The sequence below is a fragment of the Polypterus senegalus genome, chromosome 1, assembly GCF_016835505.1.
Source record: "Polypterus senegalus isolate Bchr_013 chromosome 1, ASM1683550v1, whole genome shotgun sequence".
Lineage (NCBI taxonomy): Eukaryota > Metazoa > Chordata > Cladistia > Polypteriformes > Polypteridae > Polypterus > Polypterus senegalus.
Window position 1 is genome coordinate 177,023,981 of NC_053154.1, and position 14,944 is coordinate 177,038,924.

General features: G+C 36.4%; 1 protein-coding gene and 1 non-coding gene across 2 annotated transcripts in view; both read right to left on the bottom strand.

Annotated features, from left to right (window-relative positions):
• Positions 1–496: 496 nt before the first annotated feature.
• LOC120538634 (eukaryotic translation initiation factor 4 gamma 2-like) overlaps positions 497–14,944 on the bottom strand; it is a 76,045-nt gene continuing 61,597 nt past the window's right edge. Inside the window, exons 10-22 of the mRNA XM_039768051.1 lie at positions 12,966–13,049; positions 12,792–12,890; positions 12,551–12,692; positions 12,273–12,436; positions 10,632–10,745; positions 10,210–10,338; positions 7,378–7,482; positions 7,084–7,299; positions 6,652–6,910; positions 6,361–6,565; positions 4,241–4,449; positions 3,994–4,115; positions 497–1,542 (exon numbers count right to left, since the gene is read on the bottom strand). Of these exons, the coding sequence (XP_039623985.1) occupies positions 1,477–1,542; positions 3,994–4,115; positions 4,241–4,449; positions 6,361–6,565; positions 6,652–6,910; positions 7,084–7,299; positions 7,378–7,482; positions 10,210–10,338; positions 10,632–10,745; positions 12,273–12,436; positions 12,551–12,692; positions 12,792–12,890; positions 12,966–13,049 (1,914 nt within the window). The 3' untranslated portion in view covers positions 497–1,476. The remainder of the gene's footprint in view (positions 1,543–3,993; positions 4,116–4,240; positions 4,450–6,360; positions 6,566–6,651; positions 6,911–7,083; positions 7,300–7,377; positions 7,483–10,209; positions 10,339–10,631; positions 10,746–12,272; positions 12,437–12,550; positions 12,693–12,791; positions 12,891–12,965; positions 13,050–14,944) is intronic.
• LOC120520230 lies at positions 10,405–10,602 on the bottom strand. Its single transcript, XR_005631792.1, has one exon. It is a non-coding gene; the product is annotated as a small nucleolar RNA SNORD97 (small nucleolar RNA).

The window sequence follows — 14,944 nt, forward strand, 5'->3', positions numbered from 1 at the left end:
CATAAAGATGTTTTCAACACCTGACATTTTTTAAATAAAGACCACAAACACTAATGTTCAATTTTAAGGGTCAGCATCCCAGAGCCTATATACTGTAACAGATTTCTCCTAGGTGCTCAGAATTGTGCTTTAGTAACTTTACTGTTTTCTCTTTAAAATAATGTTGTCAAGAATAAAGGACTAAAATCAAGAGCTACTGACTTTGGTCAGGGCCTACTTTAGCATGAGCCTGACACTTAATCAACTTGGGACTAATACCTCTAGAAAAGCCAACGTCGGGCTTAAAAAGCCATTACAGGAGTAGAAGTAATAACTCAAGTTTTCTCAAAGGCCAAACATATACAAAACACTTTATTGGTATATGCAAAACTCATTACATTTGTTGGAGATTTGAAGTCAATGTTTTAGTTAAAAAAGGGTTTCCTAGCATTTTTTGCATACCAAAATACATTCAATACACAGGCTTTTAATAGAGCAAAAAATAAATACTCAGAAGTGTTTGTTAATTTTTTTTATTCACCATTTAAAAGACAAGTTTAAAAAAAAACATTCTGATACACATCTTCCTAGGCTGACAAGCTGTACATCAGACTGTATGGGCAGAGATGTCATTAGAGTCCCTGAACATGCAGCATGGAATATACTGTATAATATATATGTTCAAGTATCACAACGTTTTAGTTACAGATAAGGGGTACTTGGGAATAAGGTGGGTTAATGTGAACTAAACTTGATCAATTCAAATACTAGAAAGGGCTCAACACAAAATAAGATGGCAGGGGGCAGGTTTCCATATATCCACCACAACCACTTGGAAGATCTTTTTGCTAACCACACAATCTGACCTTTTGTGCTAGTAAATCAAGTTACACCAACTTGTCCGCTGGCCCAGGGAGTTTAAGATGCCATTAAATTTTATTACTTTAGGATATTCAACCCAAACACTTAACAAAGCCCATTACTAGGAGGTAGAAATAAAGGCAAATTACTATAATGTTACGGCAAAAACCGATGATTACAGTTGAGGATTCTTTGTAACAATCAAGGGATATTTAGAATATTGCAACGACTCAAGTATTACACTGAGCAAAGTGCATTTCTACAGTGTTGCTTTTCAGTTTAAAACAAGCCTACATGGCAGCAAAAAGAATATATATAGAAAGATTTATATATATATATTTATATATTTTCGGTCCTTGCAATCTACTGCCACTATATAGAACAGAAGATGTATTTTATTGCATGCTGCTAAATACATTATAAAGTCTCCTAAACATTAAGGGGGGGTTCTAAACATCTGATGGTAGACTATGCTTAAGACACTGTATTCTAATTCAGACAGAATTGGCCAAATCTACCTTAAACATAGCAGGGACCTTTAAAAAAGACCAAAAAGGTCCCACAGTGGTTTTCTGGGTCAAGAAAAATTAAGTCTCGGCAATACTAGTGCTGTTTAAGGCTTTCCAATTTTTTTTTTTAATCCAAATCATCTTCTGATTCCTCCTCTTCTGCTGTCTCCAACCATGTTAACCACTGATTTACCTAAAGACAGACCAAAAAAAAAAAAATTCCATTTCTTTAGATTGCACTATATTTCATGCAGATGTCACTTCTATTTAACTCATTAAATGGAACGAGAATACAATTTTATAAGCACCCACCAAAGCTTCAAATAAGGTAGCTGAACTCTACTTCCAACTTAAACCTGCAGCAATACAGGTACTTTGCCTAGTTTAATAAAATGCTAATCAAGTTACTTTACTGGACACTGCAAAGACTGATTGTGAAGTTGTAGAAACTTGGCATCTTACATAAGCTATTGAAAAGATGTGAGCCTGATGTTGCCCTGCCCCGGATAAACAATCTTCCACGACACAGCAATCGTACTTTGGGGCGCACTTCAGTACGTCGTTCCTGTTGTGTGGGGAGTATCCCAGAAGAGTTCAGAAACCTCACAATATGAAGGATGATTCGACTTCTGATTGATAACTGTGCTGCCCTCACCATGCTTCCACATTTAGGGAATATTTGCGTTGAATTCCTCCCACCCAATTGCACAGCAGTGCTTCAGCCATCAGATTTAGGCATCATTCGCACCCTTAAAGTGTATCATCACAAGGAAATGCTGAGAAAAAAATCTCAGCATAACTTGTAGACAGAAGGAATTGAAAATTAAACGCAAAAGCAGCACTATAGTAAATACAGAATCTCATTACTACAAAATTTTCATTATGAAATTTTTTAGGTCCCTGGCAATTCGTTGTAATAGAATTTTACCTGTATTCCCATTTTTTTGCTTTGCAGCCTTAAATGAAAACACACAAACCAATATTTTTTCCAGCTTTACTTAACGTAATCTATAATATCCAAGTTAAAGATATCACAGCTACAGTTCAGAAAAATTAAAATAAAAAACAAATACGGAGATTAATAAAGGATCACCCCCTCCTAAACATTTGTAAACTCAACCAGGTGTAAGAAACCACCATTTCCATTGCAGACCATAGTTACTGGCTTCTACCTGTGATCAATTATAATCAGTGTGATTAGTGAAACATAAAAACAGCTGTTCCTGGAGGATCCCTTGCTTGGTAGTGCAACTGACAGCAAACAACCGACTATGGGTGGCAAGCCACTTTCAAAAGATCTCAGGGACAGAGTTGTGGACAGACATAAGGCAGGAGATGGATACAAAAAAAAAAAACCCTCAAAGGTTTTAATCAATCTCAAGGAGCACAGTAAAGTCCAAAATAAATAAGTGGCAAGTGTTTGGTACTACTAGGACCCTCCCTCCAAACTGGGTGGAAGAGCAAGGAGGAAACTGGTAAAGAGGATACCAAGAGGTCAATGGCCACTTTGAAGGTGATTTTACGGCAGAGTGGTCACTGTGTGCAAGTGACAATTTCACAAGTGCTCCACAATTGTGCATTGTTTGGGAGGGTTGCAAGGAAAAAGCTACTTCTCAAGAAAGGCCATGTTAAGGCTCCTTTGAGCTTTGCCAGAATGCACCTTGAAGATTCTGATGCCAAGTGGAGAAAGGTCTTATAGTCAGAGGAGACCAAAAAAAATCAAACTATTTGGCCTTAATACCAAATGGCATACCAGGCAGAAATCCAAAGCAGCTCACCATCCACAATACACCATACCTACAATAAATCATGGAGGTGGCAGTCTCCTGTGTGAGGGGTGTTTCTCTGCCGCAGGGCCTGGGGCTCTCATTAGGATAGAAGGAAAAATGGATGGGGCAAAATACTGTCAAATTGAGGAAAACCTACTACCCCCCCCCCGCCAGAAAGTTAATGGGCAGAATGGTTTACCTTTCAACACGACAACGAACCAAAGCACTCTCATAAGTGCCATCAAAATGGATGAATGACATCCCCCAATAAAGGATTCGCGAGAATTGATTAAATAGAATTCCACTTTTAAGAATGGACAATCCAAATTCTGACCTAAACACTACTAATTAAAGGAGATCATGTACTACATTACAAATATATAAAATGGACCGAGATACTCTTTGAGGAATAGGCCTAAACTCTTAAATCTAATGCAGTTCTGATCAACAGTCAAAGGAAACATTTGTTTAGGGTTAATGCTGCTAAAGGTGGTTCCCTAAATACCAAATTGACGGCTCCACTCCCACAGCCCATGTCCTTAAGACTTAAACGTGCTCTACTATGAAATAAATCTTTTGAGCAATTTATATAAACATTAGTTTTAACTCTGACTTGTAAAAAGAACAAATCCATTTAAGGATGCAAAGCAGAAACCCAGGAAACTATAGAGGATTCAAAAGGCTGGATGCACACAAATAAAGATCTAAAAAGCTGTCCTACAGGCAAAATGCTAAAGTCCTAGTTTTTAAAAACAGGCTATTTTAAAAGATGAAAGATACTACACCACTCCATTTTATATGCCATTTAAGATACTGAACATTACCCATGTTTCAAACCTTTAAAAGAAGATTCCCTAAAAGGTTAGCCATATTACCTGAAATAACGCTTTGCCTTTTCCAGGGAACTCTTGAGTGATATCTTCTTTCCATGCAAGGAAGGCTTCCTCTTCAATTATTTCCATATCATAAAAATTGACAAAAAACCGCAGTAACATGCCTAAAATTACATTTTACAAAAATATGAATTCCTCTAATGACATACAAATTAAAGCAGGACTCAACATCTTCACAAAGAGGAAAACAGCTAGACTTAATATATCTTGTACTGAAATTTACACTTACCTTTTGGAAAACTACTGTTGTTGCAGTGAACCTGCAGTGCATACAATGCACTGACCTGCAAGTCAACATGATCGTGCAGAAACTTCTGCATTACGGGCTTGAAGGCAAGTAGCAGCTGCTTCTCCTGGTCTAGCTGTTCCTTTGCAGGAGCAGTTAACTGGTCATCCCCCTCCGGCAGACTCATTTCATGAGAAATGTACTGCAAGAAGCTGTCAAAACAAAATATGGAATGCGAAAACAAATCATTTACGAAATTTAACTCTGTATAAATCTATTTTCTTCATATATACCTTTGTAACTTATTTGCAAGACTAAAATTTTAAAATACATTATACTGGACCAATTTATAGTTGCTTATTTCTGGTGTATTTAAAGTACTACCAAAGAGAAATGAGTTATTTTTCTTTGTGGCAGGTTTACAAAAAATGAAGTACAATGAACTCTGCAGATTCAGGGAACCAATACATTGATAACATGATAGAGATTGGAACCCTGAAGAAGATAGTTTCAATATTTTCCTAAAGAACCAGGAATTGATAACAAGGTCAAAACAGCAAATTAAAAAACTAGTGATTAAGCAAATCAACCAGACTTGTACCAGCTAATTTTTTGTTCAAAAGTGGCCATTTGCAGACTTGATTTGAGACAAATTATGCATGTTCCATGTCCTTGGGCACCACTGATTTTATTTGATGGTCTGTATTTAAAAATGTAAATGACCTTGACCTATGCACACTTGCTGGTCTTGCTTTGCTTACAATCAAGATCGAAACAGAAAAAAAAATTAACATCTGAGGAACAAGGATTCATAAATGCTCATTCAGAGCCTGACACCCACATACATTAATAGCTTGGATGTGCAACAGAAGACTTAAAAATCGATTGAACTACCCAAGGAGTACAAGTGGACCTTTTTGCTAACAAAGAACCAAGAATGAGGCAGGCAAGTACTTTTGCTACAATTCATTTAGTCAACTTGCGAATAGCACATTACTAGATCAATAATGAATATAGCATATCTCCGATATACAATATTCAGTGTTAGTTTGCATTTTCTTTGAAGTGTATACAGAATATTTCTATAGAAAAGTAGTGTTTTATTTGTGAAAATAGTACACTTAAGACTCCAAAACAGTAGGGATTCTAGAACTAGTAGATGTTAAACCAAAAAGGTCTTATGATCAATCTACAGAGTGCATCAGTGTCTTACACAATTGGCTTTTCTAATATATGCATTAGAAGACAAAGGTTTTCAGCATGAACTTGTCTAAGCAACAATGTACACAAAAATGCAGATTTCAGAGATAAATCTCAACCTTTTTTTTTTTAAATTATTAATGTCCAACAGGAATCTATTTCTTCACATTGCTAACAGACTTGACACTGAAGGGCTAAGGTTTTGTCAGATCAACTTAAGTTTACCAAATTCTAGTTACAATTTGGAATGAAAAATAAATCTTTGTTTATACTGGTTTTAAAAGATCTAATGAGGAACTAAAAAAGGGCGGCTATAAGGAAACTAATGACCAAAGTAGCCCATTTTCAGTGTAGTAAGCCTTCTATATTACATTCCCAACGGGAAGGAGCACAGCTGGCTACAAGCCTATAACCTTGTACTTCACAGCTTGGAAGCATTTTCTGTTAAAGCAACACTCAGTGCTCACTGTACTTTGCTCAAGGGATAGAGGATTTAAATTTCCAACCACAGTTGCAGTATACTAGAATCTGTTTGAAATCCGAAAGCTATAGCTTATTTTGTACTTAGGCTGACCATGTGGTCTTGGGTATCATTCATAATTTAAATATCCACATTCAAAGTCTTGAAATTTAGATGCAGTTAAAATTTAAACACAGCACTTGCTTAACCTACCAACCACTTAAAAAAAGTTGTCTCCTCCCCCCCACCCATTATTCATCAGTGAGTAAAAAGTGGACTGCAAGGAAACCAAGCTAACTACTAAAGGAGCCAAAGTACAAAGGGCACAATTATATCAAAATGGACTTTGTTAAAATAAACTTAGAGGTCCAACACATTTATCATATGCCACGGTTTTCAAAAGGCACCCTTGTTCAATCTCTAGTTAGAACATTTAAAAAAAATAAATTTACTCCTTACTGACCTGGTCATAAGAATATTGACAAATCCCTTGTCTGTATGAAGCTTTGGTGAAATGTTATCTTTGATCCACTTATAGATTGCCTGAGGAGAAGGGTCTGCCTCAATCTGTTTTAGTAGCTCTTTCTCCAGCTTTAAAAGTGGAAACAGAAAACTAAGTCCTTTTCCTTCCAAGATTTCTAACATACGATCTTTGTTCTGGTCGATCTCTAAAATTGAAAAGATGCCACCCAAAAATTAGTACAGATTAAACATCTTTAATTTGTAATGTTACATTTTAACAAAGCATATTCACCTGGCAACATCTTCTGCATGTTGACCTTACTTAGCTGAAAAAGTTCAGTGAGCCACTCTCGATCCCTTAATTTTGCAGTTTGCTGAAGACACAGTAAGAACAAGGGAAAATGGGTACCATTCTCCAGAGGCTGTGCCAACTCCGCTATTGTTATAAGCTCTGCAATAACAGCACGGGCTGCAAACTGGGCCAGATAGGATTTAACAAGTGGGATATCCACCTCCAACTTTGGACACTGGTCCAGAACATTTAAGAAAGCCTAAACCACAAAAAGAAAAAATATGTTGAATGTATATAGTTTTAGAGATGACACACATTAAAATTAACAAAAATTAAATATCCTTGAGACAATGTGAAGTATAGAGAAAACAAATTGACACCCACCCCACCAATTGTGTTCTCACCATCAGTCATTTAAACATCATATTATACCTGCATGAAGTTTTCACCAGAGATTAATCCTTCTTGTCGAAGAGAATGAATGAGTGTACTGGCATGTTCTTTATCATCATCAGTGCGATCCAACGAACACAGAATTATTTTGCTCAACATCTCAGGTAGAAAATGTTTAGGAGCTTTCATCTCTCGGAGACCAGCAACAGCATCATTTATTGTTTTGTTATTCATGAATTCTGTAACAATTGCTTCCTAAAATTGAAAAGAAAAATGTTGACAACCCTCTCAACCACACCAGAAATGCAAGGCAGAGGTTTGAAATTAACATACAGTCATTTTAAGTAGTTCCTCTTTAGCTGGAGCCGGTCTCTTGCTGTTTTTGGCAGGCTTCTCCTGAATTGGAGGTGGATTGGTTTTTAGACCAAGCTGAGGTGGCTGCATGGGAAGAACAGGTTTGCAGGATAAAACAAAGCTTAATGTTCACATTTGACAAAAACTTAAATGTGTAGCCAATTTCAATAAAAAAACTTTAGAGCAAGAATACAATTAAGAGTAATTTTAAAAACTGGAGACTTCAAATTGTACACACCTTTACCTTAATTTTTGAGAAAGTAACAAGAAAGCAGGTTAACCTCAGACCAGTTCTCTATTATACAGTGCTCTCTAGCAATTCAAAATAACAGATAACTACAATATATACACATTATATACACAATGTATAACATACCGCTACACATCAGTCTGTAACTACAACATTGCCATCCACAGGGGCAGGTGAATTGGCAACTACAAAGCTTCAGACGTTATAATTACATTTTCAGGGAAACAGGAACCTCTTAGACAAACCATTAACATCCTTGCCAACTGTATTATCACAAGTTTCACCTGTAATACAACTTTGTCAGGCAAGTCCAAAAGTCAGTTGTAAGTGTGAGCTTCAACTTAAAACTAGCCAGGTTTTCAGCTCTTCAAGTTTCCCCTGGCTTGTAGTGCCGATATATTATATCAACATGGGATCACTGGATACATCTGCAGTGATGTGGACAAAAAAAAATTCCCAGTGCAAGTTGAAACTGCACAATCAAAGGGAGACCCTACATCATCTAAAGCAGATGGTGGCATGGCACCACCTTTCATTTTTATTACTAGGTGGCAAAATATACAAGCTACAAAAACCGGGACACTGAAACAATTAGATGAACACACAAGCTTGGTCCACAATAGAAAAAATCCTGTAAGTATCTCTTTATATTCCATGCATCGTATCCCAGTAAAAACAAGCTATCAATATGCTAACAACCTAATTGTTCTTCACTCACTCAGAACATGGAACCAATACAGTAAGAACTTCAAGATAGAGAAGATTGTCTATTGCACATCAACATAACCGCCTTTTTCTACCCTCTCAAGCTTAATGTTTGGAAAACTGATTGGATTAAATCATTTTCAGAACTGTATACACATACAGTTACACTTCAAATTTAAACTTCTCATCAACACAATTTTTCCACTACTTCCAAATTACAAACTCTGCTAAACGCAATCAGCCCAATTTTCCTCACCTCTTACCTATTTCTATACAAGAATACTGATACAATATATAAAAATCATTTTAAAGTCCCGCCTTTCAAAGATCCCACAGTACAGTGGGAAAATGATCGCTTACTCAATTTCAGAAAAAGGAGTGGAAGGCAGCTAGGCACAGAATTTACTCCAGTACCCTATGCACAAATCATACAATCAGTCAATTTTAAATCTTTTAATTGAGCACATTTATCTTATTTTAAAATTGTCCAGCAAACACTGCAATCAAGCTCCAGCCTCACTGGGCCAAATCTATTGGCCATGCACCAAAAAACAAAACATTCTGGACCAAATTCTTTAAATGCCTATCAGACAGCCTTGGTGCCACTATCACTAATCCTTTAACAGCTGCTAATAGTGCATTTCCAGATGGGTTTAAAATGAAGGCCAAAAACTAAACTGCCTAATTGCTAATGCTATTCTTAAAGTTTTACTCTGGCTGCTGGCCGAATTTAGTTTTGTTAAGCTTGACTTGATTGCTTGGAATAATTATTACTTGCTTTAAAAAAAAACAAAAAAAAAAACTGCATAATTTAAACAACTTAAAGGTTTAGTCATTAATAAACCTATAATATACTTGGCCCCATGACTTGATTGTATGAACGTTGCTTGCTTTTAATAAAAATTATGCAGTTTCTTTAAATCAATAAATTGCTCTATTATGGATTTAAAGAAACTGCATAATTTTTATTAAAAGCAAGCAACGTTCATACAATCAAGTCACAGGGCCAAGTATATTATAGGTATATTAATGACTAAATCATTTAACTTGCGTTCAATAATAAACTGCACAATTTAAACGCAAGTTAAATGGTTTAGTCCTTAATATACCTGTAATGTACTTGGCCCCGTGTGAACAGTACTGCTTCTTAGATGGTTGTCAAATTGTGGAAACGGATTAAACTGATTCACCAAAAAATGAATTTGGTTCTTTAAACCATAGGTCCTGCACACATGATTTTGCAATTCACATTAAAAATCTTAAATATCAATGAAAGTTATTCTTCAATTAGCTAATACACAAATGATACCTCAGCCTAGTATCTGTTCAAATGTATGATCTTAGAGCACAAAACTAACTTGCTATAAAAAAACAAAAAAAAACTAAATGCACGAGAGAGATTTTAAACAAGCAGTGTGAAAAAAATGTAAAGATCAAATTAACTAGGAGTAATTGTTACATACATTTTAGTTTTTTTATATATATTTTTTTTTTTTTTACTTGGTCCAGTTTTCCAGACAAACATGGCACAGTAAAGATTTTTAATGTGAACAATAATCTTAATTGAAAGACCCAGCTCTTCAATCTCAGGAAACCAAACTAATTTTCACTCGCAATCACTAGCTCCTGTCAAATCTATACATTTAAATGGATAGGCTGCCAACAAATGACTGCTAACTAGATATACCCTACTGGTCAAACAACTAATTATGCCCTACCTAAACAAAATGTGCTTACAATTTATAAATATATTACTAGTAGAAAACAAAATGACAAAACACGCTTGAAGTTTTGCTTCATGAAAGAAAAGCTGCTTTGTGCCTTGAGTTTTTCTGAGCAGTCAACAAACTTGTTACCTGGCCCAGTGGTGGCGTATTTGTTCGAGGTGGTTGCGCACTTGGAGGAATCATAGTTGGGATCTGTGGTTGCAACTTTGGCACTTGATTTTTGTTCATTAGGAATGACTGAGCAGGTCTCAAACTGATCTGCAAGTCAAAGTTAAAAAGTAAATCCAAAATTATGCTTCAGAAGACAGAGAAAAAACGCAGCATATGCCCTCATAAACTTGGTTTGTTCAAAGGATACTAGCATCCAGTTGGGAGAGATGAAAATATGGGGGTGGTTTAGGAGAGGGGGAGTGATGATTGGGGGGAGAGAGAAGAGAGAGAAGAGGGGGATACAAAAAAAGTGTGCAACTGGTTCTAGTATTGACCCTCACAATAACGCGTCTTTTTATAATCATTGGGCAATGCTGGATGCAATTTCAACTTTCTCTTACCTCATCTGCATTCAGCTGTCCTTTCTTAATGAACCGAGGCGGCATATCTTTCGACTGAGCTGGCTGCTGAGACGAATGTCCCTGGTTCTGATTATGATAATGCTGGTTTTGCCCCTTAACAACAATAAAGATTTATTTTGAAAACATTTAAGACCATAAAAAGGATTAATAAGACTTTACACTCCATTTGTTTGAGACTAACAGCTGCCTTTAAGTAGATTACAAGATTCAACTTCCTTTCCTTATTTTGAAAACTGATTTAACAGTTGGTTGTCAAATGAAAAATATTTTGCTTATAACTAATGACAAAATATCCATCTGCAGCATATTTGAAATTAGGGTTTTTTGAAACTTTGGGGTGCAACAATCCAGTTTTTCCACATGCCAGTGTGTTCAAGACCCACAGGGGATGGAGAGTTGGCACCGCCTTCCTTAATTTACAACAATCATCCGAGTGGAGGGAATTTGTGGATGGGACGGAGTTTGGCGGTCATCCTCTGAACGGTGTGCAACTGCCAAAATGGGTTTTGGGTCCAGATTCCACATGCGATCACCAGAGCATTAGATAAATCAAGCATAATTGTCAATACTTTTTCTACTTGATGAATTGATTAGAGTGGGGGGGGTGGGATGGGGTTTAATCTGGAGTCTGCCATGGCTGACAAGGTGGGAAAGACTAGAATAGGAACCAAGATTATGCTAAACAAAAACAAAAAACCACACCCAACTACATTATCCTAACATTCAAAGTCAATTACAACCCATCATTTTCAAGAACGCTGAATAGACAATCTACTTTAAGTCTTTCATTTCTAGACAAATTAAGATAAGAGGATCAGACCATGGTGTTTGGGTGCATTTTGTTCTTACAATAGTATAAAGGTTATATCCAAGAAGAGGAGAAAATGCTTTTTGGGTTCAAGGAAAGAAAGCCAGTACGTATGCAATAGATTAAGTCTGAATGAGAAATACTAAATCCTGATGACCAAAAGAAAAATTTAAATTTGTGCTGGGATGGCAGCATAAAGATGAAAGACGCCTCACACCTGGACAAACTTGTTAAGGCGGCAGGCTCTATTGTAGGAGTAAAGTTGGACAGTTTAACATCTGTGGCAGAGCGACGGGCATTAAGCAAACTCCTGTCAATCATGAATAATCCACTGAATAGTGTCATCTCCAGGCAGAGTAGCAGCTTCAGCGACAGACTTTGGTCACTGCCCTGCTCCACTGACAGACTGAGGAGATCGCTCCTCCCCCACACTATGCGACTCTTCAATTCCACCCGGGGGAGTAAATGCTAACATTACTCAAAGTTAGTCTGCTTTTTTTTTTCATTTTTATTACCATTTAATTTAGTATTGTTTCTTTGTATCAGTATACAGCTGCTGGATTATGTGAATATCCCCTTGGGATTAATAAAGTATCTAATCAAACCAGTTTAATTTGTTTGGCTTTAACCTACACAGAACTATTACAAGAGGCAGTACACATGAATGTGTCACTGCATAACTCAAAAAGATTAACTCACAAATTAGCTTTACTGATATTTTATATCGCCATAAAAACTAGAACTTTCAGTTGGAGAACAGAAAGAAAATCATTTAAAAACTCAGCATGTACAATTCAGGCAGGCTTAAATACCTGGTTTGATTTCATAAAAGCTTTGCCTCCAATTTCAAACTGGGACTGAGGAGTAGGCACGATATGTCCACCATGGCCATTAAAGAGTGGATTTGAACGATGGCGCCCCATTGTGGGTGAAAATCTATCCTGAATAACTCCGGGACCAGTGCCAATCCCACTACCTGAAATTGAAATAGCACAATCACATTTTTACACTCCTTTATATAAAAAAAAAACAAAAAAAAACACCTAAACAATATGATGTAAATTGAAGAGAGTAGAAAATATCTATAGACCTGGCATCTGTCCAAACATATCAGCAAGTCCCCCGACAGCTTCTCGATCTAGTTTCATCCTGGGTGCCATAAAAGGTCCCTCAAGAAAAAAATCTGGCCTCAACCCTTGAGACATGTGTGCAGGAATAAAAACACCTAAATCCTAAAAAAATATGGAAAGAAATCAATCGGTAATTCAGAATAATCCGTGGCAGGTTGCAGTGAGAAAGAACACCAACACACCCATCACAAGTCAATTTACCTTTACTGCCTCCTGACGAATCTGGTTAATCGTCTTTGGTCCATTATCAATGAAAGCTTTGCGAGGAACCCAGTTGTTTTCTCGCAACTCCACGGTATCCTACAATAGTAAATGCACAAATAAGGCAATGTGCAACTTGATCGCCATTAAAATTTAAGTTTAAAAGTAAGTTACCTGCAGCAGAAAACGAATCCTTGCTGGCAATTCCTTGTTTGTCATTAAGGATCGCATACGGGCAAAGTACTGATCCATTAAAGACTAAAACAAAAACACACATTTAGAACAAACTTTACATTCTAAAACATTTACCCTGTATTGCTATCAGATTTTAAATAAGGAAAACACCAACTTAGAGGAAAAAAAAAATGTAAAGAGTTTTTTTTTTTTTTAAACTGAACAAAAATGTATGCTACTGAAGCTAAAATGGAATAACTACTCATATCAGCATACACATACATTATAGAATAAGCCTGCTGTAGCCATGTGTGCAACCTGTAACGAATGGGACAAAAACCAAACTACTAAATATCTTAGAATTTAAAATTCTCCTTTTATAACCTGTGATATAGCTATAAGAAAATATGTTAATATAGAGCTCCATATATAATAAGTTTGTGTGCACTGACCACAAAATGCTATATCTTAGTCTTAAATATCCGAGTGTGATGCTTTTGTGCCAGTCATCAATCAGATGCAATATTTAACATACAGTGCAGATTCCATTCTCTGGACACCTTGTACCCACAGACTGATTTTATATATACTCGCGTTTCTCTCACGTATTAAGTCTTGAGATATAATTAGTCTACTTGTAGTCATGCATGACATTCGCTCAGTACTGCAGGCTGTGTTTTAAAAAAAGCCAAAACCACTAGGTTTTAAGAAATTAGGCACAGAGTTTACACCAAAGTATCTTAAGACCTACCTACTGTAGTCAACAACTGCACGACTTTGCTACAAAGACTTTGCAGAGATTGGAAACATTGTTAACTACAAAAAAAAAAACAAAAAAAAAAAAAAAAACACCCCATACCAAACACTTTTGCCTGTTTTCATATTGGGTCAAAGAAAAGTGTGTAACAACCAACCAATCTTTATTCATATTTAATTGGGACATTAAATTCAGACAACAGACCATTCAGCCCAACAAAGCTTTCCAGTCCTATCAACTTAATTCTTTAAAAAAAAAAAAATTTTTAAAAATCAAGTCTTCTTTAAGTCCTACCGTCTAACACACTACTCTCGTTAGCTTATTCAATGAGTCTATGGTTATCCGTGTAAAATTCTCAAGTTTCCAGCTGTGTCCCAGAAAAACTCATTTTAAAATATGTATTAATGCACTGTACTAATTCCCTTCATAATGTTAAACACTTCAATCAGGTCTCCTCAATCTTTTGCCTAAACTGAAAAGGCTCAGCTCTTTTTAATCTTTTTTTATAGCACTGTTGTCCTTTTTGTAGCCTGGAGACCAGAACTGTACACAATACTCCACATGAGGCCCCAACATTGTATTCTAAAGCTTGAGCATAACCTCCTTTGTCTTACACTCTACACATCCTGCTATATAACCTAACATTGTTAGGTCGTCTTAATGGCTTCTGAACTTTGTCTGGCAGTTGATAGTGTGGAGTCCATGTCAACTCCAAAATCCTTCCCATAAAGGTGTACTCAATTTTCAGACCTCTCTTTGTATATTTATGTCCAACTATTTCCCATATGAAATTTTAGTAAATGTAAAGTATTACATCTGCACAAGCCAATATGCTAATCATGCCCTACTATAGTTTTATCCAATGCCGATTCCCCTATCTTGGCATCGTCTGCAAACTTTATACTAGCTTATTTATATTCCTATCCAAATTTATATACATTAAAAATAGCAGCAGCCCTAGCACTGACCCTTGTGGAACACCACTTTTCGAGTCAGCCAATTCTGACAGGGTTCCTTGCTCCATAACCCTTGGCTTCCTTTCTCTAAGCCAACTTTGCATCCATTTACAAACGCCACACTACAAACAACCACTTTTTAGTCTGATGTCCAACCTTTCATGTGGCACCTTGTCAAATGCTTTCTGAGAGGCAAGATAAACAGATGTTCCAATTTGATTACATTCTTTTGTTGCCTCCTCATAGAATTCCAGCATGCTGGTAAA